The sequence below is a fragment of the Protobothrops mucrosquamatus genome, unplaced genomic scaffold (genome assembly GCF_001527695.2).
Source record: "Protobothrops mucrosquamatus isolate PMUCROS unplaced genomic scaffold, P.Mucros_1.0 scaffold69, whole genome shotgun sequence".
NCBI classification, from domain to species: domain Eukaryota; kingdom Metazoa; phylum Chordata; class Lepidosauria; order Squamata; family Viperidae; genus Protobothrops; species Protobothrops mucrosquamatus.
The window spans coordinates 390,784-414,758 of NW_015386447.1; the positions used below are offsets into that span (position 1 = coordinate 390,784).

The following is a 23,975-nucleotide window of genomic DNA, read 5'->3' on the forward strand; positions in this document are numbered from 1 at the left end:
GAAATGTTCCTAATGTATCACAGTGTGTATTTCAATGTGTAGTCCTTTGTTCTTTAAGGAGGGGAGTATAAAAACTGAAGTCTAATCACGCCCTCCTCGTTCAGAATTGCCTATCTCTAATATGCTCTGGACCTTGCGCAATTAAACTTCTCTGCTAACCCCTCTGGAATTCGTAAGAGTTCTTTCGTTTTCCACAAGATGTGCATTTGTTCTTTTTCTGTGTATGCACATGTACATATGCAATCTCTAACTCACAAGGCACTTCATATACTGTATCTTTTGAAAACTAAGTAAGTCTTTCTAATCCTGCCTATCCCATATGTCCGGACTGCATATAATACATCCAAAGAATTACAGTGCAAATTAATCTACCAATTGGAAGTGGAAAGTGCCTATCCTGGATCTATAATGATAACCAGTTGTCAGAGGGATGCAAAGTTGCAAAATAAATAATCTGACAGATAAATGTATCATATAATGCTTTTGTTTATCAATTAATAAAACAAAATGTTTTTCAGAGTATGAACTAATTTGATAAAGCAGAATTCAGAAATTATTACTGAGGTTTAAGTAATACATTTTGAATTCAGGTATCTTCTCAGATGCAATAACATAAATATGTCCCCTGAAATACTGCATAAATGATTTTCTAAAACTCATTTTTAAGTCATACAAAGGAGAAACATGGTTAGGGCAGAAATTTTATTTAATGGTTAGAAATTTGCCCATAAATTTTAGTTTCAAAGATCAATATTCTGCCTTATGACTATTCAGGAAAATGTGTGATACAGTAAGAAAAATAATATTAATAAAATAAAATTTAAATAAAGTTTAACAACTATCATTTATTGGATTGATTTAAGAATTCCCATGTGTAGAAAACAGCAATAGTTTTGAGAAGCTTTCTTTTATGCAGCTACTGCTCCAGGGGATGTTTCTCCAGTCCCATATCACAATGAGCATTGGACATTTTAATAAGTTAGCAAAAGTTGTAACCAAAAAATTCATCTCTGGCCACTGCGTGCTTTATTTGCAGGCCACGCTTAGCATACATCGTCTGCAATGAAGTCTTACTAATAAACCTTTCTCGATTACTAGCCATTATTTTTCCCAGCCGTTCAGCTTTCAAATATATTTCTTATATTTCTCATCCTTTTGAGATTGAACTGAACCCGCCCGGCTACGGGTTCAAAGCCTGCTTACCTTGCAAGCTGCGAGTCCGGCCTCTGGAGTTCTCTAAGCCGGCAGGTGGGCTGAGTACTGGGCCCCTTGTGGCTTCTTCACGGGGAGAAAAGGGGACAGTGACCGCCTCCAGGAGCCACGGCCTCGGTTCTTCCAGGCAGCCACCCTCCGCCGCCATCCTCCCGCCAAATCGTTCAAAGCGCCGGAAGTGTCGTCCTTTACTGACGATTTCCCATAAAAGCCTCGCCAGATACTCCAGGAACTGCGACCGGGCTTCTTCGCGCATCTCATTCGCAGTGGCGGAAGTCCTAGCGTCCATAGAAATATCCGAGGGGATCCAACATTTGATCTGACCCGCGAGTTTGTCTCCTCCCCTTCAACTTTGGTGCTCACATAAATTTGGATTCAAAAGCAGCAAAAATGAATGCCTCTCTTTATATCTCAACAAGTGTGAACTTCAACTCCCAGAACTTTTCAAGTAGCATCGTACAGCATACCGGCTGCGGAATTCTGAACGTTTAAGTCCACACGTGCTAAAGTTGCTGAGAAGGGAGAAAGCGTATAAAGCTGTGTTTCTCAAGCTACTTCCGAAGTAGACGCTCTGCACTTTTAGCATGCCTGTAATGGTCCGTTCCTTTTTTTCCTAACGGATGGACGTTAAAACTTCATCGCAGGGGGCAGATATATGCTATTTTAAAATGCTGGTATTTCGTGTAAGCATTTCTGATTACAGAGCGAAATTAAGAGGGCATCAAACTATTCTCCAAAACACCAGAGGGCAGGACAAGAAATAATGGTTGGAAACTGACCGAAGAGAGAAGCAACCTGGAATTAAGGATTAACTTCCTAACAGTGAGGACAATTAACCAATTAATTGTGGGCGCCCCATCACTGGAGGTTTTTAAGAAGAGACTGGACAGTCACTTGTCTGAAATGGTATAGGTTCTCCTGCTTGAGCAAGGGGCTGGATTAGAAGACCTCAAAGGTCCCTTCCAGCTTCTCTTCTATTCAGCAGGGGATACGAGTTATGTTGATTAAATGTATTCAATTACTTACCTATAAAGGGAAGGTCAACAAATCCTACACATAAATGTTTGTTAATTGTATGTTATCACTGATTGTATCTAACAGACTAACAATTGGAACGGATCTTTTTGTTGTTGTTAGTTGCAAAGTCATGTCCAACCCATCGCGACCCCATGGACAACATTCCTCCAGGCCTTCCTGTCCTCTACCATCTTCTGGAGTCCATTTAAGCTCACGCCTACTGCTTCAGTGACTCCATCTAGCCACCTCATTCTCTGTCGTCCCCTTCCCCAATCTTTCCCAGCATCAGTGGGAACTCTTCTCCAGTGAGTCCTTCCTTCTCATTAGGTGGCCAAAGTACTTGAGTTTCAACTTCAGGATCTGGCCTTCTAAAGAGCAGTCAGGGTTGATCTCCTTTAGGACTGACTGGTTTGATCGCCTTGCAGTCCAGGGGACTTGCAGGAGACTTCTCCAGCACCATAGTTCAAAGGCATTTCAGACAAATGGTTATCCAATCTTTTCTTAAAAACCTCCAATGTTGGAGCACCCACATTTTCTGCAAGTAAATCGTTCAAGTGATTATTCTAGTGCAGGGGTGTCAAACTGCCGGCCCACGGGCCAGTTTCATCATACCGGAGCCGCACCCACCCATTGCCGGCAATGGCCAAAAAGCTCCGATACATCGTGTGACGTCACGTGATGTCGCGAGTTTGACATGTCTGTTCTAGTGGTCAGGAAGATTTTCTCCTTGATTAGTTTCAATCCATTGCTTCTTGTCCTGCCTTCAGGTTGTTTGGAGAATAGCTTGACTCCCTCTTCTTTGTGGCAACCCCTGAGATATTGGAACACTGCTATCATGTCATTCTTAATACTTTTCATTAAACTAAACATACCCAATTCCTGCAACCATTCTTCATATGTTTTAGCCTCCAGTCCTGGTAGCTTCTTTTTACATTACCTGTTCTTCCAAACAACATGGTTTTCTCCACATAATTGCCCTCACAGGAAACAATAGTATCTCCAAGAGACATTAAAATCTGCCCATGCAGGAGAGCCACCTCCTTCCAAGCTGTATCACCTCCTGTAGCTGCAGGTTGAGGAGGGCTGGACTGTTCCTCTGCTCCTTTAGGCAGCTAAGAGCCCACCTTCACCTTGGTCAGGAACAGGAACGCATTCTAACTGCAGTACAGCAAAATGACAATGGCCCAGAGCAGCTTGTCAAAGATGCTGGAAAGAATATCATGAAGAGACGAAGTTGGATTATTCTGCCTGTCCCAGGTCCACAGGAAGAAATATGTAAGGGTCAGCCTGATAGACTTCCTGAGAAGTCAAGGGAGGAACAACCTGTGGCTCTGTCTACCTACACAGGAGCGCTAAGATATGGCATGTGACCATGTTCTTCTGGATCATGATATGTGGGGAGGGTATAACCTGACTCAGTCTAAGAGAGGAAGCGGGGGCCAGGGGGCTGGTGTCACCTCACACTTCCTGCATAACCAGAATGGTAAGAAAAGGGAAATGGAATAGTGAAAGGCCAATTTCTCCAGGTGAGAACTGAATTGGAGGTTGCAGGAATATAAGGCCTTTCTTTTTCGAAGTCTTCAGCTTAATCTTGGGTGTCAAGCCTTACCAGACATTCTCCCAAGGAAATTGATTGGATCCAGGTCCAGGTCAGGGTCCAGTTCTGGTGCAGCGTTCTTCTGGGGTCCTGCTGTTGAGTGGAGAGATACAGGATGATTAGATCTACATTAGGGGCCAATTTGTGGAAAAGGAGTCATCTGAAACTAAGCTCCTGGAAGAAGGCAGAGAAGTAGAGCTAGTCTCTCTGGCATCAACTGGTCAGGTACCATTTTGTCTCATATCTGCAGCGCTCTAGCTTCCCTGTAGGTCTTTCACTGTTAGAAGTGTTTCTATCCCTAATAGCCACCAACTTGCAAGGCTTTCACCATGCCTTTCAGCTGTGTGTTCTGGCAAAGACGTGACAGTTCCTCGATGGCAATACAAATAAAAATAGGGCACGTCTTTGAAACATCACCGAGATCCCAGGCACTTTCCTTTGAGGTGCTGAAGTTCTCTAAGTTGTCTTCATATTCTTCAGGGGAATCCTTTGAATGACAAGGATTCCCCTGTGGCCACTCAAAAAAGTTGAAAAGAGATTCAGAACTGCTATTTCCATGGAATCTGTTGACCCTAGAATAAAGAGGCTAAGTAGGTCTGAAACATTATAAAGTGGTATTAACACTTCACATGATCTTGATTCTGTATCTCTGTTAATGTAGCCTCAAATTGCATTGGTTTTTTTTGGTAGCTGCAGCTCACCGCTGGCTCATATTTAAATGATTGTCCATTAGGACTCCAAGATTAATATTTATACTTTAACTATATATTATATATTTATATTTAATATTTATTTATTATATTTATAATATAGTATATATTTATATTTATACTATTTATGGATTTAATACTAGTTGTATATGCTGATTTGTAAAGTCTCTCCAATCTGAAAAATCCTAGATACCAAACATTATTGTGTACCCTATAGTTAGTATACAAATTAAGCTTTCCTAATAAAAACAGTATGCATGCAACCATTCAAGAAAAGCAAACACAAGAAACAGGGTAAAGCAGAGGTTCCAGGAATGCTCTTTATTGTTGTAGGGAAGAAAAGCAAAATCTTGAAACTTGGCAGAGTTTCTCTCTGACCCATCTTACAGGATCCAAAATCAAGGTGTTATTGTTTCAAGTTTCTTTCTCATAGTTTCCTCTTCCTTAAAACTGAACAATCTTTTCTCAAAGTCCCCCCCCTCCTTAATATGTTCATTCCTTTCCTTGTTTTAAAAGATCTATATTCTTTCACAAGTGTATACTGGGTACATGTAACATATACAGTAAGTAGTAGACAAAAATAATGGGCATTAAAAACCAAAACAAACATATGAGTTTGGCTATATAGTGGATGAATACTTAATAGGTAACTCTTATATTATAAAGTATAATTTATACTGTAAAGTATAAACTACCAAACATCTGATGAAATTGCCTACATTTTCTTTGTGGCCTATACAAAAGGACTTAAAAAAATAGAAGGCTAACAAAGGAAATGGTCAAAATCCATCTCTGAAAAAGACCAGTACAACATGACAGAGATCTATCAGTGTGTGTGTGTGTGTGTGTGTGTGATGTCCACGCACACACACACACCTTAATTCACTTAATTAACTGGATGATTCCATTTAAAGCATATGTTAGAGATACACAGTATATTTAAAAAATTCCATTTATGGTACAATGGAAAAACAAACTTGAAGATAAAATAAGTTTGCATTAGTGAGTTCTCTTTGGAAAGAAAGCAGATAATACAATGTCTCTCACTGTTTGGCCAGTGCTTCCTGAATATCCTCAATACATCCATTTAGGTCCATTTTACTGAGAACCTGACTGATGCGCTCCATAGTAGCATCATGGTTTGCCAATAGTCTCCATTCTTTTAGTGTCTCATATTGTGCATCCCGCACAGGCCTATGGTCAAAAAAAATTCTCTCAATTGTATTTTCGCTCAGTCCCAGGTTCCTCACAAATTCCTTCCATCGTAACACTGGTACAGCATCCATCACAGCATATAAAACCACAGGGCCTGGGGGAAAAGCATACAGTTGAAAAAATGTGTCTAGCATTTTTATTCTTCCCTCAGTACCAGATTCTCTATGGTAAGAAAGATACTAGGTTTTAGGTAGATACCTGTATATTAGAAGTAGAAAGCAACAACATGCGCTCCCATATAGTTCTTTGAATGGGACAATTATGCAATAAAAACTTAAGGTGGAAGCATTAAAACCATTCCATTGAAATTTTAACATAATTCCCTCCCCACAAAATCATCTACACCAGAGGTCCCCAACTTTTTGGGCACCAGGGACTGGTTCTGTGGAGAGTGGACCAGAGGGTGCATGGTTTTGTGAGCTGCCTGCATCTTACAGATGGGGCTTTGCTTTTTGTGTGGCCAGGTTGCTGGCATGCCGTGGCACAGTACTGGTCCACGGACTGGGGGTTGGGGACCCCTGATCTACACAGTATTCAGTGTTTCTACCCAGATAAGTAATTCTATAAGCATTAGCAAACTTATCTATTAGGAAAAATATTAATAAACTAAGAAATGTCCACTATATTTGACTGTTGTAGGATTCTTCAAGATCTAGGTTCTATCAGAGATGTAGTGCAACTCCACCTCCTCTTTTGTTGGGTCTGTTTCTTTTGAATAGTTTATATCCTTCCATCAGTACATTCCAGTCATGAGTTTCATCCCACCAGTTTCAGTAATGGCAACTATATCATATCTCCCTTCTTGTACTAATACTTCACATTTACCCTGCTTGTTCCCTAAACTTTGAGCGAGTATATCTACCAAGATGACGTATTGAATATGTGGAATATGCCTGTCAATCAAGACCAAAAAGCAGAGGGGAAAAAAGTCTTACTCAAATATTAAAAAGTCCTTTATTGGTCCTGGGTATGTTTGAGTCCTTTATTGGTCTTGGGTATGTTTCTTGTATCTCCTACTTTATAACTGGGATTTCCATCCTTTCCTTCACTTTCTATTTCATTATGTTTTTCTTTGTTTATTTCTTTTTTCTCTTTACTCCCTTCCTCCTTATGTCATTGGTTATTTAGTGGTTTTTGCTTGGAATTAGGTCTTAATAGGTTGTGAAGCTCCCTCCCCCCCATTTTTAGTTTAAAGCCCTTTTGATAAGATGAGCCAGTCATTTTCCAAATATATTTTTTCCAGTTCTTGTGAGGTTCACTCCATCTCTTGCCAGTAGACCTTCATCTACACCATGGTCTAGGAAGCCGAAGTTCTGGTGACAACACCACTTAACTGAGAAGTGACAATAATGTTCTAACTTGGTAGGGTTTTGCTTGTATTATATCACTATCTAATCTTTCTACAGTGAAATATTTATATTTTATCAGAACCAAGTAAAAAAGAAATGGGACTTGGGAGTGTTTGAAACAAAAATGGTTAATGTAAATTTAAGAAGAGTACTATAGTATTGGCCTCATTTTGAGAAGAAGAAGCTATTATTTTGATCCTTTTAGTAAAAGAATGATGGATTATCTGTTAACTGTCCTGGATGCTTTAATGGCTTTAAACTTTCTCTACTGCCTCTCTGGATTTGCAGAAGTGTATGTCACACTGCCTAGACCAGGTCAGCTTAGTACTGTAAAACCTTCCTATATTGGCTAATACGATAGTTTTTCACAGTACAATACACCCTGTTCACATCCTAGCTAGGATTTCATCTAGATAACACAAAAACAGTATGATAACCATAATTAAAAAAGCACAAGAAAGAATGTTCTTCCTGCGTCAACTCAGAAAGTTCAGACTGTCCAAGGATCTGCTGATGCAGTTCTACAGAGGAATTATTGAGTTTGTCATTTGTACCTCAACAACTGTTTGGTTTGGCACAGCAATCAAACAGGACAGACACAGACTTCAACGAGTAGTTAGGACTGCAGAAAAAAATAAACCGCAACCAGCCTGCCTTCTGTTGAGCATCTGTATACTGCACGAACCAGAAAGAGGGCCCTCACATCCTGGCCATACTATTTCAACTTCTCCCCCCAGGATGCTGCTATAGAACGTTGCATGCCAAAACAACTAGACACAAAGATAGTTTCCCCCCATGCCATCACTCTGCTGAACACTTAATTCCCACAGCACTATCTCATTTCTCATATTTTCTCATCTTCTCAACTTTCTTATCTTCTATTGTTTTCTTATGATTTATCAATTGTTTTTGTAACTTATGATTAATGATTGTAACTATGATATATGATCTATGACCTATTATTTGCTGTTTACATATACACTGTGAACTTATGCACTGGAGACAAATTCCTTGTGTGTCACATTTGGCCCTTAGAAAAGAAAAGAAAAGAAAAAAGAATTGAACTCAACTCAACTCAACTCAACTCAGCTCTTCTCTATTCTATTCTATTCTATTCTATTCTATTCTATTCTATTCTATTCTATTCTATTCTATTCTATTCATGTCCTAGTCCTAGTCTATAAAAAGCTTCCCATGTACTTAAATTTCAGCACTTACAGATATTTGTTTGAACATTCTCTATGTTGATTAGTTATTTATCACAGCAGTCCTCAAAGTTTTCAGCTTGGTGGCCGGTGGTGGGAGAGGGGATGCTTGCACGGCCTGATTCCAAATGGGACACAACCTGGTAGTGGACCACGGCCCAGGGAATAGGGACACCTCATTTATCAGTTTTGTATCCGCAAATATTTCCATAATGATTAAACAGCATAAAATATGTAAAATGCCTATTGTGAGCAATGTCTTTTCTTTTCTTTTGAATCAAAACTTGGGATCCTTCGTAAACCTGAGGCACTGTAGTCCGGAATCCCAGGAGGGAGGGGCTGCCTACAAGTCTGCAAAGAAGCAGCATAGCTTTGATGTCTTAGAGGCAGGAAGAGGGCAAAGACAATCCTTTTCTAGCACTTCACAGAATATACCTTTAGTTATGTGGATAATAGTTGCTTTTGTCTGGAAAGATTCTATCTGTAGGCAAACACAATAAAGAAACTAAAAAGAGGTTCTTGGGCCTCACACTACCTATATTTAAGATTCTCTGTACTTTTTAATATTTGAGTAAGACATTTTTCCCCTCTGCTTTTTGGTCTTGATTGACAGCCATATTCCACATATTCTATACGTCATCTTGGTAGATATACCGAGTTGTGAACGTTCGAAGTTGCGCGATAAGTGCCCCCTAGTGTTTACGAAAAAGTCCCAAAATTACGAATGTTGCCACACTACAGCAGTTGTTCACCCTTACAAATGACTGCAGAGACACTGCAATATTCACCTTGGCCACTCCCTCAACCTCCCCCCCGTCCCAGGTCTTCTAGGCACTAGGCCTGTGGATACTCACTTTGTGAACAATCTAGAGAGTTTTCGCTTCTTGACTGTTTTGCTGCTTCAGGCCTTCTGTGCGTTTGCAGAGAATGGAGACCTAAAGTACTGCAAGATCACGCGAGATCTGACGGTACTTTAGGCCTGTGTTCTCTGCAGAGGCCTGGACTAGATCTGCGGCAAAAATCTTTGCAAATGGAGGTAAGGGCTGAAACATCGAAGTCTTCCCTTCTTCTCTGCCCAGAGTGGACCTCCAGAGACCCGCTGCGGGCCTCCCACACCCAGATCAGAGGTCAAGTGTGGTGGTAGCGGGTCTCCAGAGGTCCATTCTGGGCGGAGGATGCCTCCTGCGGGCCTCCCATGCCCAGAATGGAGCCGTGAGTCTCCAGAGGTCCATTCTGGGCAGGGGAAGCCTCTTGTGGGCCTCTGATGCCCAGAATGGAGGCCGAAAGCTTTTGGGGGCCATGATCTCGTGCTCAGGCACCCATCCACTTTTGCAGAGAATGGGTGCCTGACTTCCCGCGAGATCAGGGCATCCAGAAGCTTCCAGGCTCTGCGCGAAAAGTGTTTGCATGCCAACAAGAGGTTTGAAGCAACGTGATTTCATTGCCCCAAACCTCCCTTTGGAGTGCAAACCCTTTTTCACACCAAGCCTGGAAGCCTTTGGAGGAGACTCACCGAAGCTGCCTGCCACTCCAGAAGTGGCTGGCAGCCCAGTGAGTCAGAGAAGCTGAGCAGGGCATGCTCATTCTGCTCTCCCTCCTCTCTCACAGGGAGCAAAGAAACAGGCTGGAGAGGAGACATATCTTCACAAGGTAAGTGACACGGGCGCGGCAGGATGGAGGGGTAGCAATTGAAGGGACCCTAGGGGAGGGAGAATGAGATATTTCAGTGAGTCGTGGGGAACCTTTGGTGGTCTGAAGTAGGTGACCTGTTCCATCTCTAGGCCCCGCATGGCCTTCCCCACCCTGAGATACCTCATGTTCACTTAATGAGCCGCACATTCGCGAATGTTTGGGTGGAAGCAGGGAGTGATCTCGTTTGAGGTAAGAGATTCACTCCCACGAATTCTTGAGTTATGAATGGAATGGGCAGGCTCCATTCTATTTGTAACTCGAGGACTACCTGTACTGCACAAATATTTTTAATAGCACCTACCACCCACTCCAGTATGTCTTAAAGGAAGTTGCACTTACTGTCAGAAATTCGGGTCTCTCTTGCAGATTTTATGCAGTCTGGCAATTCTTGCCCTTGGCCGTTCCCTAATGGTAGCACTTGCATGGTACCCAAGATAGTTTCTTCTTTTATGTCCAAAAGAGTGTTTTTTGCTTTATCTGCAGTCTAAGTAACAAGAAGGACACACATACCCTGTTAGGAGGAATAACTGACATCATGTAGACCTACCCTGTTGCTGCTTGTGGAAGGCTGGATTATAGAAATGGTGAACATGCCTAGAATTCCATAACTATGTACCCTGATGGAGTGGTGTAAGGAAAGAGCAAGGTAGAACAAAAGAGCATTTATTTTGCCTCACTTCTTTCCTGGCCCTTTCTAGAAAGGAATGGGCCCAGTTCTATGGTTTTATGCAATCCACTAATCACGAGGCAGCTGGAAAGCAAAGTGATGAGGTATAGGACATGCAGGAGGAGATTGAGCTGACTGAGCTAGCTTTCTAGCCTGGAGTCTTAATCCCTAGACTAGACCAAACTGGCAAATTTTATTTTACCAAACTGGCAAATTTTATTTTATTTTATTTATTTTATATTTATATGTCTTTTATGTATTTATATTATTTAAGGCTTAGTGATTAATATAATGTCACTTAAATGTATTTTACATATATTCACTACTTTTCGTCTCTTGAATTTTCTCTGTATCTCATCTTCCTCCATTGTAGGACACATCTCAAAAACCTCCACCTTAGCTTTCATGAGTGCAGTCATAAATTAAATAAGAAGGAACTGTGGTGGTACAGTGATTAGAATGCAGTATAGCAGGCTGACTCTGCTCACTGCCAGGAGTTTGATCCTGACCAGTTTAAGATTGACTCAGCCTCCATCCTTCTGAGGTCGGTAAAATGAGGACGCAGATTGTTGGGGAAAATATGCTGACTCTGGAAACCACTTAGAGATAGTGGAGCGGTACGGAGCACTCTGGAGCGGTATATAAATCTAACTGCCATTGCTATTACTAACAGAAGTCTAGCATAAGAGTTTCCCCTTGAGCTGGAGTGTTGCAGGATGCTACAGCAGCACGAATGGTTGTTTTCTCAACTTTACATTTAAAAATGTCATATCAAAATGATCCAGGAAACCTGGTATACTAATGAGATAGTGGCAGATGGTTTCAGTTCAAGTGTACTAGAAGCTGAGGAGGAAAGGGGAAGACTGAAAGGAGATTTTGGGATATTGGTTTCCACCACTCTGAATATAAGTCCTGTTTGATAATCTACATTTAAATAATACACAGTGACAGTTGCTGTCTACTTTCACTATAATATCTTATTAGTGATTAGCATACAACTCTCCAATTACAGTAGATGATTTTTATAACTCGGGAATCTATGAAAGGACTTGGATCTATTTTCCAGGATGCTGGCAACATTAAAAAACTGAAATAAGATTTATGACTTTCTGTATGCCAAGTTTCAGTGCTAAATCTGAAATGGATGTACTCCCTCTGGTAAGATGGTCAAATGATATGAAATCAGTAAAAGGGTTTCTCTTTGGCTCAAATCTAACTTCTTTGATAATAATTTTCATGGTACATGGAAGAAGCCATTAATGCTGAGTGATCATGCTAGGACATTATAATACTTGTCTAGCCTATATTCTTAGGGATATAAAAAGACTTGCACTGTGCTGCAGAACCATATTTTGAATACTGAACAAGGTAGGTTGAGTATCTATTGTGCCCTGAGAAATGGAAGCATATAGTATCACCAGCAATATACCTCTAGCATACAAAATACCGAAAATAGAGAGGGGTTTTATACTGTTATTTTGGAATGCTTTCACCGTTGCTATTGCAGAGGATAGTATAAGAAAATGCCTCTATGAAACATCTCTACTGCTGGGCAGTGTGGATTTCTGAGCTGGGTAGTGTGGATTTCTGAGCACATCTTCAATGCCTGCTATACAGAGAATGCATAATATTTTTATCTTGTTAATGCTCTTAAGACTGTGAGAGAATGCTAATCAGGCATACTGAAAAATGCTTATACTCTCTTAATAACATGCAAAATGCCTCTGTTTTGTATTACAATTTATAAATCTAAGCTGGAACTGATTACGTATTTTAAAAGGCAATGTTTATAATCTGTAAGATAATATTACATAGTTCTTAATATTTCTTATATTAGAGCTAAACTGATGCTACATTTCTGATTAGTTTTACACATATAGCTTATTAATTTTAATTTTAGATTGTGTCTTGCAAACAGTATTTTACTGCTTACAGCAGGGCTTTTCAACCGGTGGTATGCATACCACCAGTGGTACGCGAGCACCTGGCTGGTGGTATGTGTAGGATGGGCTGAAAAAAAATGTAAAAAAATGTAAAAAAAAAGTGTAAAAGTGGATGAGGTGAAGCGGCAGCAGCGCCACACAGGCTTGTGGCAAAGTCAGCTGAAACTGCAGGTTGCCTGGGTTGTGGGCGCCGGCAAGCAAGCAAGATGGGCAGGGGTGCGATTCGGCGTGTGCTCAGAAATGCCGATCTCGTGCTCCTGCTCATCTCATTTGCTTGCAGAAAGCTGTAAAGTTTACAGCACCGCCTTTTGGGAGGGGGGTGAATAAGAATGGGCAAGCTGAGCAGGGCGGGATTGGCGGCTGCGCGTCGTTGCTCCGACCACCGTTAGAGGGTGTGGGGTGGCCCTCCCTGGCAAGGCCCTGCCCACTCTTCCCGCCACTCTCATGGCTGCCCTCCGGTCGCTGGGCTCGGCTCTCGTCTAGAGAGCAAGGCCTGTTTTCGACCGCAGGTCAGTGCAGCGATGGGGCTGGAGCCCGAAAAGCGCTCCTTTGCACCCAGGGAGGGGCTGGAGTTGCTGCAGCTACATTTTGGCTCGGCGCTGAGTAGCCTTCCGGGATCCAGCCTGGTGCTGAGGCTCTGCGTGCCCATAAAAGAAATGCCCGGGGCTGAGCGTGGCTCCGGGCTGCGGCTGCAGCAATGAATGAGCTGCTTCCCCGCTCACTGCTTTTCTCCGGCTGCAGCCATGCGCAACGCACCAGAGGGAGTCTGGCAGCCGCGGCTCTTTCCCTGCCCCATGTGCTCCTCCGCTGCCTGTGCTCCCCCTGCGGAAGAACAGCGGTTGTGCTGGACTCCCGGCTACACCAAGTGTAACCGCCGCTCTTTGTCAGAGGAAGCAGCCAAGGAGAAGCAGCAGGCAGGAACCGCAGCAGCCGCCGTCGCACAGCCGTCTGGCTCAGCAACAGCGGCGGTGGCGGCGGCCAAACTCCAATTGCCTCCTCTGGGCTCTTTTATGCCCTCCCCGCTCTCGTAGTGCTGGACAATGGGAGGGAGGGAGGGAAGGAAGGGACAAAGAGAGGAGGAAGGAAAGGAAGGAAGGGAGGGACAATGGGAGGGAGGGAGGGAAGGGACAAAGAGGGAGGGAAGGAAGAAAGGAAGGAAAGAAGGAAGGGACAATGGGAGGGGGAGAGAGAGGAAAGGAAGGTGCCCATGCCTGTCCCACCCCCCTCCACCAGAGACTCACAGATCCCCCCCATCCCCGCCCGCACCCCCCACAACCTGAGTGATGAGCTGGCCACGTCCCCCTGGCCATTGACTTCGCTTGTCAAAAAGTTGCAGGTGATCACATGACCCTGGGACACTGTGACCGTCGTAAGTATGAATCAGTTGCCAAGCATCTGAATGTAAATCACATGACCCTGAGGATGCTGCAACAGCATTAAGTGTGAAAAATGGTCATAATTTTATTTTTTCAGTGCCGTTGTAACTTTGAACAGTCACTAAGTGAATTGTTGTAAGTTGAGGACTAACTGTACTTTATAATTTATAATTATAATTATAAAAAAATATATAATTTTTTCCTTTTCGGGGGGTCAAGTTTTTGACATCTTGCTGGGTGACTGGTGGTACTCGGATATTGCCTTATCCTAAAAGTGGTATAATGGGTGAAAAGGTTGAAAAGCCCTGGCTTACAGAGCTTAATATTAATATTACAATTTTATTCACAGAACTTAAAAGTAATGTTTTTCATTACAGTTCATTATGAATTTAGTCATATTATATTTCATATTATATTTCAACTTGAAATTGCTGTAATCCTTATACCTGTGTAGTTTTAGGTCAGTGTATTATGGTCTACATTTGAAATAAAGATGCTATGCTGCACTGTATCACCTAATTCAGTGGCTGTTTTCTGACACTGTTTTTGTCCATCATTGAAGGAAGCTTAGAAGCTGCCTCCTCTCATTTCTCCCTCAATCCTTTCTCCCTTTTCTCACTTTGGAATGCTTCAGTATGTAAATCATTTGGGGGGGTGAGAAGGATAGCATATTTATAGATAAGTGTTGTTTGACCCAATGGTAGTGTTAAAGAAAAATACATACCATATGAATGTTCATTAAAAATGAATCATTGGTGGGAAAAAAGAATCAATGGCAAGTGATTTAAGAATCAGAAACCTAGAATCTATTCATAAATTTATCAGGATCTAAAGACACCTAATCTATCTTACTTTGCAACAATATTAATAGGAATATTGAGTTAATCCTCATCCTGTGTGGAGACATACCTGTGGGCAATGTTAGACTTACCTTGGATGCAAGTTGCTTTTTTAACTGTTCACCTGAAGCTGAAAAATAAAACAAAATACACATAAATGTATATTTTTCCAGGTTGATGCTGAACTAATAAACAGCTGAAATTGTACTAAAAGAAAACATTTCTCAATGGATACAGATGATTGGATGTTAGTAGTTACTGTAAATATAGTATACCTAACAGACAAGTTCTTAGAGTAGATAACAAAATTGCAACAGTATGGATGGAACATGGCAAATCAGACTGGCTGAGCTGTGACATGTTGGTCTGGGACTATGCTATGCAAATCCAGGTAAAGACATGGTTTCTTTAAGGAGCACAGACAGGAAACGTGAGCATCCTCATGCTGAATCTGAAGCACCTTTCCAATTTCAGCTATGAGTAAAGGCTCATCCCTACTTTCAATAAATAGATATTTTAATATGAAAATTATTTAATATATAAGATATGGATTTTAATAGAGATAAAATACAGTATTAGGTTTATTTTATTGGTGGAAGAAGTCATCAAACGCTGAACTCACAAAACATGCTACATTAAAACCATGGCTTACTGTCCATAAATTCAAAGATAATGCTAAGTCATAGACCAAATACAAGATGGATTAGCATACTGGTACACAAACTTCTCCCAGGGCCATATGTCACTTTCCTCCTTGCTGCCTGGACTAGAAACGGTTAATCCAAGGGACAACCTTTGGGTAATAGTATTTATTAGTACTGTACTTCCAAAGGAAAATCCTTCTATGTAAGTAATTTAGGGGAACATATATTTTGTCCATTTTCACATTTTCTTAATAGAGGGCTGGATGTATCCTTTATGAAAGATGGACAGTCCTCATCTGCTCACTCTTCTGATACCTGTCACTCCTATCAACTCTCACCACAATGCACTTTGCACATTCTTTCTCTAAATCAGCTAACATATAAATTTTGAAATATTAATAACATATTGAAAAGTAAAAAAATTGGTCTGCATACCTGCTCTCCAACTGAGAGGTGACAATCAGAATTCTGCCAAACACCTTCCTAAGCATCTTAGCATATACAGTAGATCTCATTGCAATTTGTGTATGCTCTGTTACTTTTCCCAATTTCCATGATTATTTTTAACATGTAAGCCACTTCAGAATTATTTCAGTGACTGAAATAGCATGTATATTCAATACATAAATACAGATTATTTCTTTCATAAACAACCATAACAATCTATATGATAACAACCATACTTTTTGACATAGCCATTTCATTCATGATTAAACCTTCACTTCCTTGCATATATTCATCAATACCACAAGAATCTAGCCAGGTGGCTATATTTTTATTTACCTCTCTGGAGTCTGAATCACCTGTTAAAGTTCAATAGAAACATGTATCTGGTGACACTACACATTGCAATTTCTCCTTCAAAAACCCTGAGTCTTTGCAATCTTAAATTAATGGGACAAATGTGAAAATAAAAAGCTATGTTGATAACCTTTCATTGTGTCCAATTCTGATTCATTGCTTTAGATCTGTAATTCATTTAATGAAATCAGTCACTTTCTTTTATTTTATTAACAGGCAATTAATGATACTTACTACAGGAAGAGAAGTACTGTCTTTCTGGAAAATATTTCTTGCAAGCTCTGAATGTTAATGCAATAAAACCAATTGCAAACATGACAGTCAAGAAACTGAGGACAGATACGAGTTCTAAATGAAAAAAAAACATATTGGATGTTGTTGGTTTGAAAAGATATGAAAATAAATGTTGATGAAAAAAGAATATTACAGCAAAGATGAAAATGTGATACAAAGGAAATAGTGGTGATCAAGTTAAAATATTAGATAATTTATTTCAAATCTCACCTGTGGAATTTGATGGCCTTTTAGTTTCCATTCCTGTTTCACACTGCCCCTGGCAATCTTCCTTATTGCAGCTAGAAGATGAAATCAGAAATTTCTGTACATATAGATAACATTCAACAAAATTTCTTATTTTACTATCCTTTGATTCTATACCCAGAATTAGAAAACAAGGGGAATTAAATTACTCAAATTAAACTATTCAACTGGCCCTTAAAATGTCAAAAGAGAGTTGAAATGTACATAATCTTGGCAACACGTGTTTCTGAAAACAAGAACAAAAAAGAATTAATCCTTCCCCAGGCCCGCTAGATTTGGGTTTGAGTCTCACTAAAGAAATGTCAGATGAAAAAAGATTAAAATAAGAGCAAGGAGTTATTTGCGTATGGAATTGTGAGTGAGAGTTCAGAAGAGCTAAGAATTCTAGTCAGGATTGCTAGTCGCAATCAGCAAAGGTTGTTCTCCAAAATTAGGCACCCATATTTTCTTCATTATGTGTAACTAGACCTAGAATAAACCCCACTAGTTGCAAGTGATTATGCTGCAGGAATGTAACCCCTCTTTTAATAGCAAAGATGGGCCTGTGTATGGCAATCGGCAATAGCAGAGTCAAGACTCCCCTGTGACCTTCTCACATTTGTTTACATGCATAAAGATATACATGGCTTTTTCTGTCACACTTTTGTCCCCTATCTTGGGGTTGGCAACTTTAAATTACAGCAGACCTGGTAAACTGAAATAGTGCTAATCAGCTGGTTAGTACAGAGGAGGGAAATTTAAGACTGGAATTCAATAATTCCATAAGGTGCATTTTCAAAGCTTCACAACACATTAGGATGAAAAACAGAGGAGAAGCATGAACCTCATGAAGCTCCCCAACTATTTTCAGCACTACTACTCTGGGACAACTGGAGGTTTTTCAGAAGAGACTGGACAATTACTTTTCTGAAATAGTATAGGTTCTCCTACTTGAGCAGAGAGTTGGACTAGAAGACCTCCAAGGCCCCTTTTAACTGTTATTCTGTTAACTGGTAAGCACATGATGACATATCCATCCCACTGTACAAAGGATTAGAGCAGAGATCAGTCAGCAAGCAGATTGATAGGTCAAGACCCAGAGCAATTTCCATGGAAAATGAGCATGGAAGCAGGAGGATGAATCAGCTGGGAGTGCAGAGACAAGGCCTACAGTTACACCTAGCCCAGGAGTTATTCCCACATGTATTACAAGATAAATAATATTTCTCCACCTGCTGCAGGGAAGGCATTTGTTCTGATCCTCCTGAAGAAAAAATCCCCTGTGACATTCACATATTGTATCACTATCTGACATGCCTAGAAAATAGCAGGAAAAGCAAATAATAATTATTAGTTGATAATAAGCTTTTAAATCTAGATAAATACTCAACTTGGGATGGTCCCAAAAAGTTAAACAGACAGCTCTGATTAACATTTGCATGAGATGAACCAAGAAACAAGGTGCAGACTAGATTGGGAAGTAGTAACATGAAAAATAAAATTTCCAAAGAAAATTGGAAATAATTTTCAGGGAGCAATAGTTTTCAGGGAGAAAATAATAGGAGCATTTGATTAAGTGGAAGAAATATTTATATTAAAACATAATAATAGTTATCCTCATGACAGTTTTGATTTGTGGGGTCCATGTTCTTTGTTTTCTGGATGAAAGAAGTTTAAAGTAAGCTGTGGATACTACACAGGGACTGGCTAGAAGATGTCTGGCAAGAAGACAGACAACTTGAAGAAAGGGAGTTTAAAATTAATTATGAGATGGGGGCAAAACCAGAGGAAAAGATTAGCAATGATATGAGAATGGCATTGACAAGTAATGGAGCACAGAAGGTCTGGAATTAGATAATATTAAGAATGCTGAAATGGTGGTTCGGCGACGGCCGATGGAGGCTTTTTGACAGCCTCCTGTCCGGGGCTGCGTTAAAGCTGCCGAAACAGCATCTATCAGCTGTTTGGCGGCTTGAGCTTTCTCTCCGGGAGAAGGAGAGAAGGTGAGCTATACTCTGAGTAGGAGTAGAGTTCCCTAGTCTCCCTAGGAGCTTCCAGGGAGACGTAGGTGAGAACTCCTCCGGCGCTCAGAGCTTCCTCTGCAGACCGGGATGTCTTCGTTTTTGCAGCGAAGCCAGACGTCGTCTCCACCTCTGAAACTTTGAAAATTTTCTAACTGTGAGTAAATCATCAGACAGAGCTGACTAGGAACTTGGACTTGTTTGGAAAAGAAAATATAACTTTAACTCAGAAAGAACAAGGCTTCTTCTCAATTGTTGCAATTTAAAGTTAAAGTTAACTTTGGGGGAAAAAAAATGGCTGCGGGCGAGCCGCTTCTTTGTTTCAAAGGGAAACTTTCACTTCTTTTCCGGTTGTGGATTGCTACATTGTAACGACTGTAAAGACTTTGGGGGAAAAAAAGAAAAAAATTCAAGAAAAATTTGTTTAAATACTTATTGTTCTGGACTGACTATTAAGACTCTTTTAAAATTAAGAATGGCTTCTAAACATACTGGAACTTCTGCTGTACCTAAAGCAGCTACTCCTTCGCCAGCTGTACAATCTACACAGCAGAAAGCTAAAACTCCCCCACCCTCCCCTCCTCCTTACATTACTCTTAAAGATTTACAGGATTCTCTGGTACAAATCTCTAAACAGATAATACAACAGATGAGAGCTGAAACAGAAGAACTTCTTGGCAAGAAAAATGATGAATTGTGTGAAAACATGTCCCAAATTTTTCAAGGTTTTGCGTTTCATGTGGATCGTATAGAAGGACATGTGGATGAAGTGGTGGAGAAGATGGAGGGTATGGAGGAGAGATTAGAGAAAATAGAAGAAGGTGTGAAGATTGTTCAAAATGATATTGTAATGTCACAATATAGAGAAATGGAGCATGCCATAAGGATTAGAGGCCTTAAGGAGAATTTACAAGAGAAATTGAGGGAGGAGGTAGCAGCTGCTCTAGCCCTGGTTTTTGACTCCGATCCTGAAATTATATATGGAGAAATCGAAAAAGCATATAGAGTAAACTCATGGGTGGCACGTCAGAGAAATTTGCCTAGAGATGTGGTTGTTTACTTCTCCAGAAAAACACGTCGAAATGATATCATACAAGCTTTTTATCAACAGAGATTCCAGATTGCTGCTCAAGATGTTATAATTCTGAAAGAAATACCTTCAAAAAATTTTAAAAAAAGAAAGGAATTTGCTTTTTTGGGTCAGGAGTTAAAGAAGAGACAAATGCCTTTTAGATGGGAGATACCTGTTGGACTGGTTTTGAATTATGCTGGGAATCGTTATAAACTTGATACAGTTCAGAAGGCCAAAGATTTTTACTTAACGGTTCTGAAAGCAGATTCATCTCCTATGTCACCAACTAAAGGAATGGAAGAAGTGGAACAATTGGTTATAGAAATGCCTGGAGCTACATCGTTGCCTGCAGTTGATTCCCAGAGTCAGCAACTGATGGAGGTAAAAGCTGATTCAAAAGAGCAGAGGATGACACATGCAGCGCATAAATGAAGGGAAAGAGAACAACAAAAAGAATCTGTGCCTCAGAGCCAGTGGGAGGGGCCAGATCCAAAAGATCTGTTATGACAGACCTGCAAGGAATGCTCCAGAAGCTCCAAAAGCCGAAAGATGGTTAATTTAATGACTTTAAATGTTAATGGACTGAATTCACCACAAAAAAGGAAGAAAATATTTCATTATTTGAAACAATACAAAAAATGATATCATATGTCTACAAGAAACGCATATTGCATCAAAAGATCAAAAATATCTGGTAAACTCCAAATTGGGTCTACATTTTATTGCCCCTGCACCAAAGAAAAAAGCAGGTATAGCTTTTTATATTAAGAAAGAGTTACTGCCAAAGTTAATAGAATCAGATACAGAAGGAAGATTTGTGTTTATTGAACTTTTATTGAATGGGAAAAAGTGTCTTGTTGCTGGCATATACGCACCTAACCAATACCAACAGCAGAAACAATTCTACAGTTTTTTACATCAAAAGATAATACAATTGGATTATAAATCTGTTATATGATGGGAGATTGGAACGGTGTAATAGACCCTAAAAGAGATAAAAAGACTTTTTCTAAAGCTTCAACTCAAACTAAATTGCCTAAAAGTTTTTTTGCATTGCAAGAGGATTTGGAATTAAAAGACATATGGCGAGATTGGAATACAGGAGAAAGTGATTTTACTTTTTTTTCAGATAGACATCAATCTCACTCTAGAATTGATTTTATTTTGATTACTAGTGATTTGATCTCTAAGGTTAAAAGAGTGAAGATTTTTCCTAGGACTTTATCAGATCATAGTCCTGTATGGATGGAATTTTTAATTGATGGTGGAAGTAAAAGGACTTGGAGATTAAATGAGAACTTATTAAAATATGAAACTAATGTACAGAAACTTAAAGATCACTTAAAAGACTTTTTCATGTTGAATATGAATAAAGGCACTTCTATGTCAATGGTATGGGATGCAAGCAAAACTTTTATGAGAGGTGCCTTAATTTCAATGAATACTGCTTATAGGCGAAAGCAATTACAAAGGCATAGGGACCTGGAACAAGAAATAAAGGCAAAATAAAAAGCTCTCTCCTTAAATCCAACGGATAATAACTTAAAGGTAACTATTGCAATGCTGAAAGAACAGTTTAACATGTTAATGGCTGATCAAATGGCAGTTAACTTGAGATATATGAAACATAATACATTTTGTAACGCAGATAAACCTGGAAGGTTGTTAGCTTATCAATTACGAAAGAAACAAAAACAAACAGTTATAGAGAAAATAAATTATAAAGATAAAGAGGTTTTTCAGCAAGATTTGATTAAAAAGGCTTTTTCGGAATATTTCTCAAAATTATATGCCTCTGAGAATATACAAATTTCTGAAATAGATAGCTATCTTCAACAAGTAAATTTTCCTAGACTTTCAGATGACCAAAAAGGAATGAACTGTCCGATTGTGTTGGATGAGATCACTGAGGCAATTAAACAACTGAAGGTTGGTAAAGCCCCTGGTACAGATGGGCTAACGGCAATTTATTACAAAATATTGTCTGAAGAAATGTTAGAACCTTTGAGATGTCTTTTTAATAGCATTTTGTTAGGAGAAGAAGTGCCACCATCATGGAGGTGTGCATTTATTTCACTCATACCAAAGGAGGATCGAGATTTGACACAGCCTAAAAATTATAGGCCAATATCTTTATTGAATACGGATTATAAGATTTTTGCAAAAATCTTAGCTAATAGATTAATGCAAGTATTAAAACGGATTATTCATGTGGATCAGTCTGGATTTATAATTGGTAGATATATGAAGAATAATGTTAGACAAATTGTAAATTTGTTGGAATATCTGGATAAAAATAATCAAATCCCGGCGGCTCTTATCTTTCTGGATGCTGAAAAGGCCTTTGATAAATTGGACTGGCAATTTTTATTACGAATGGTGGACAAAATGAATTTTGGGGACAGATTCTCATCAGCGTTAAAGGCTATTTACCAACAACAATCAGCGCAAGTGATAGTAAATGGAGGACTGACAGACTTAATTAAAATTGAGAAAGGTACGAGGCAAGGATGCCCTTTATCACCTTTATTGTTTATACTGACTTTGGAGATTTTATTAATACAGGTTCATGAATCACCGATTATAAAAGGAATAACTTTGGGTAAGAATGATTACAAGCTTAGAGCTTTTGCTGATGATTTGGTTTTTACCTTATTGCAACCGATTGATTCAACAAGACATCTGATACAGATTCTGACACAGTATGGGAAAGTTTCGGGATTTAAAGTAAATAATAATAAGACTAAAATATTATCTAAAAATATGCTTTTGAAAGATAAAGAGACTTTAAGTAACTTAACTGGTTTTGAAATGGTGAAAAAGGTGAAGTATTTGGGTGTTTATATTACTGCCTCTAATGTTAAATTGTATAAAAATAATTATGATAAGTTATGGATAAGAGTTCAAAAGGATTTAAATGATTGGAAAAAGTTACATTTGTCATTATTAGGGAGAATTTCAGTGGTTAAAATGAATGTCCTTCCTAAGTTTCTTTTCTTGTTTCAGATGATACCTATTTTAAAAAAGGATTTAAATTTGGAAGAGTGGCAAAGAGGTGTTAATAGGTTTATTTGGCAGGGGAAAAAACCGAGGGTTAAATTAAAATTTTGCAAGATGCACGGGAAAGAGGGGGACTTAAAGCCCCAAATTTAAAATTATATTATGATGCAGTGGCTTTAACTTGGATTAGTGATTGGATTAATTTAACTAATAGAGATATATTGACTCTTGAAGGTTGGGATTTATTTTATGGATGGCATGCTTATTTATTTTTTGACAAGAAAGTTGATCACGTTTTTAGGTCTCACATTTTAAGAACTGCACTTTTGAGAGTTTGGAAAAAGTATCATTATAAGTTAAGTTTTAAAATCCCAATGTGGGCTATTCCGGAACATGCAATACAAGGAATTACAAGGGGAGTTAAACTAAAGGGAATTGTTTATAAGGATCTACTTATTTTAAGGGGACAGGACTGGCAAATTAAATTATTGGATGAATTGAGACAAGATAATATTCTCCAGTCCTGGTTCCTATATAGCCAGTTGGTGGAGAGATGGCGTATAGATCAAAAGTCAGGCTTGGCATTGGAAGATGTGAACTTGATAAGACAGATTAAAGATCAAAGTAGAGCTCATATTAGGAGAATATATAGTGTTTTGATAGAGTTCGATTCGGAAACAGAATTAGTTAAAGATTGTATGATTAAATGGGCTCAAAATATTCAAAAGTCAATTATGTTAGAAACATGGGAAATAAATTGGGTAAGAAATGTCTAGTTCACTCAAGCACAGAATTTAAGGGAAAATTTTTATTAAATGTTTTATAGATGGCATTTGGACCCTCAAAAACTGTCTTGCATGTATCCGAACTTGCAGCCAAAATGTTGGAGATGTGGTAATTTGGATGCAACTTATTATCATATTTGGTGGACATGTACGGACGTTAAAGCTTTTTGGATAAAGATTTGGTGGAATCTTCAACAGATTTTTAAGAAAAAGATAAAATTTACACCGCAATTATTTCTATTGGGCATTATGGATAATCTGGACTCAAAAGAAATGAATTTGATGTTGTACTGTATAACAGCAGCAAGGGC

The 23,975-nt window shown here is 39.3% G+C and overlaps 1 protein-coding gene across 1 annotated transcript in view; it reads right to left on the minus strand.

Annotated features, from left to right (window-relative positions):
* Positions 1-4,838: 4,838 nt before the first annotated feature.
* The window catches only part of LOC107284100 (tumor necrosis factor receptor superfamily member 1A), a 53,769-nt gene continuing 34,632 nt past the window's right edge, over positions 4,839-23,975 (minus strand). Inside the window, exons 5-10 of the mRNA XM_029283373.1 lie at positions 18,019-18,103; positions 16,772-16,842; positions 16,502-16,615; positions 14,915-14,952; positions 10,337-10,481; positions 4,839-5,845 (exon numbers count right to left, since the gene is read on the minus strand). Coding sequence (XP_029139206.1) covers positions 5,580-5,845; positions 10,337-10,481; positions 14,915-14,952; positions 16,502-16,615; positions 16,772-16,842; positions 18,019-18,103 — 719 coding nt within the window. The 3' untranslated portion in view covers positions 4,839-5,579. The remainder of the gene's footprint in view (positions 5,846-10,336; positions 10,482-14,914; positions 14,953-16,501; positions 16,616-16,771; positions 16,843-18,018; positions 18,104-23,975) is intronic.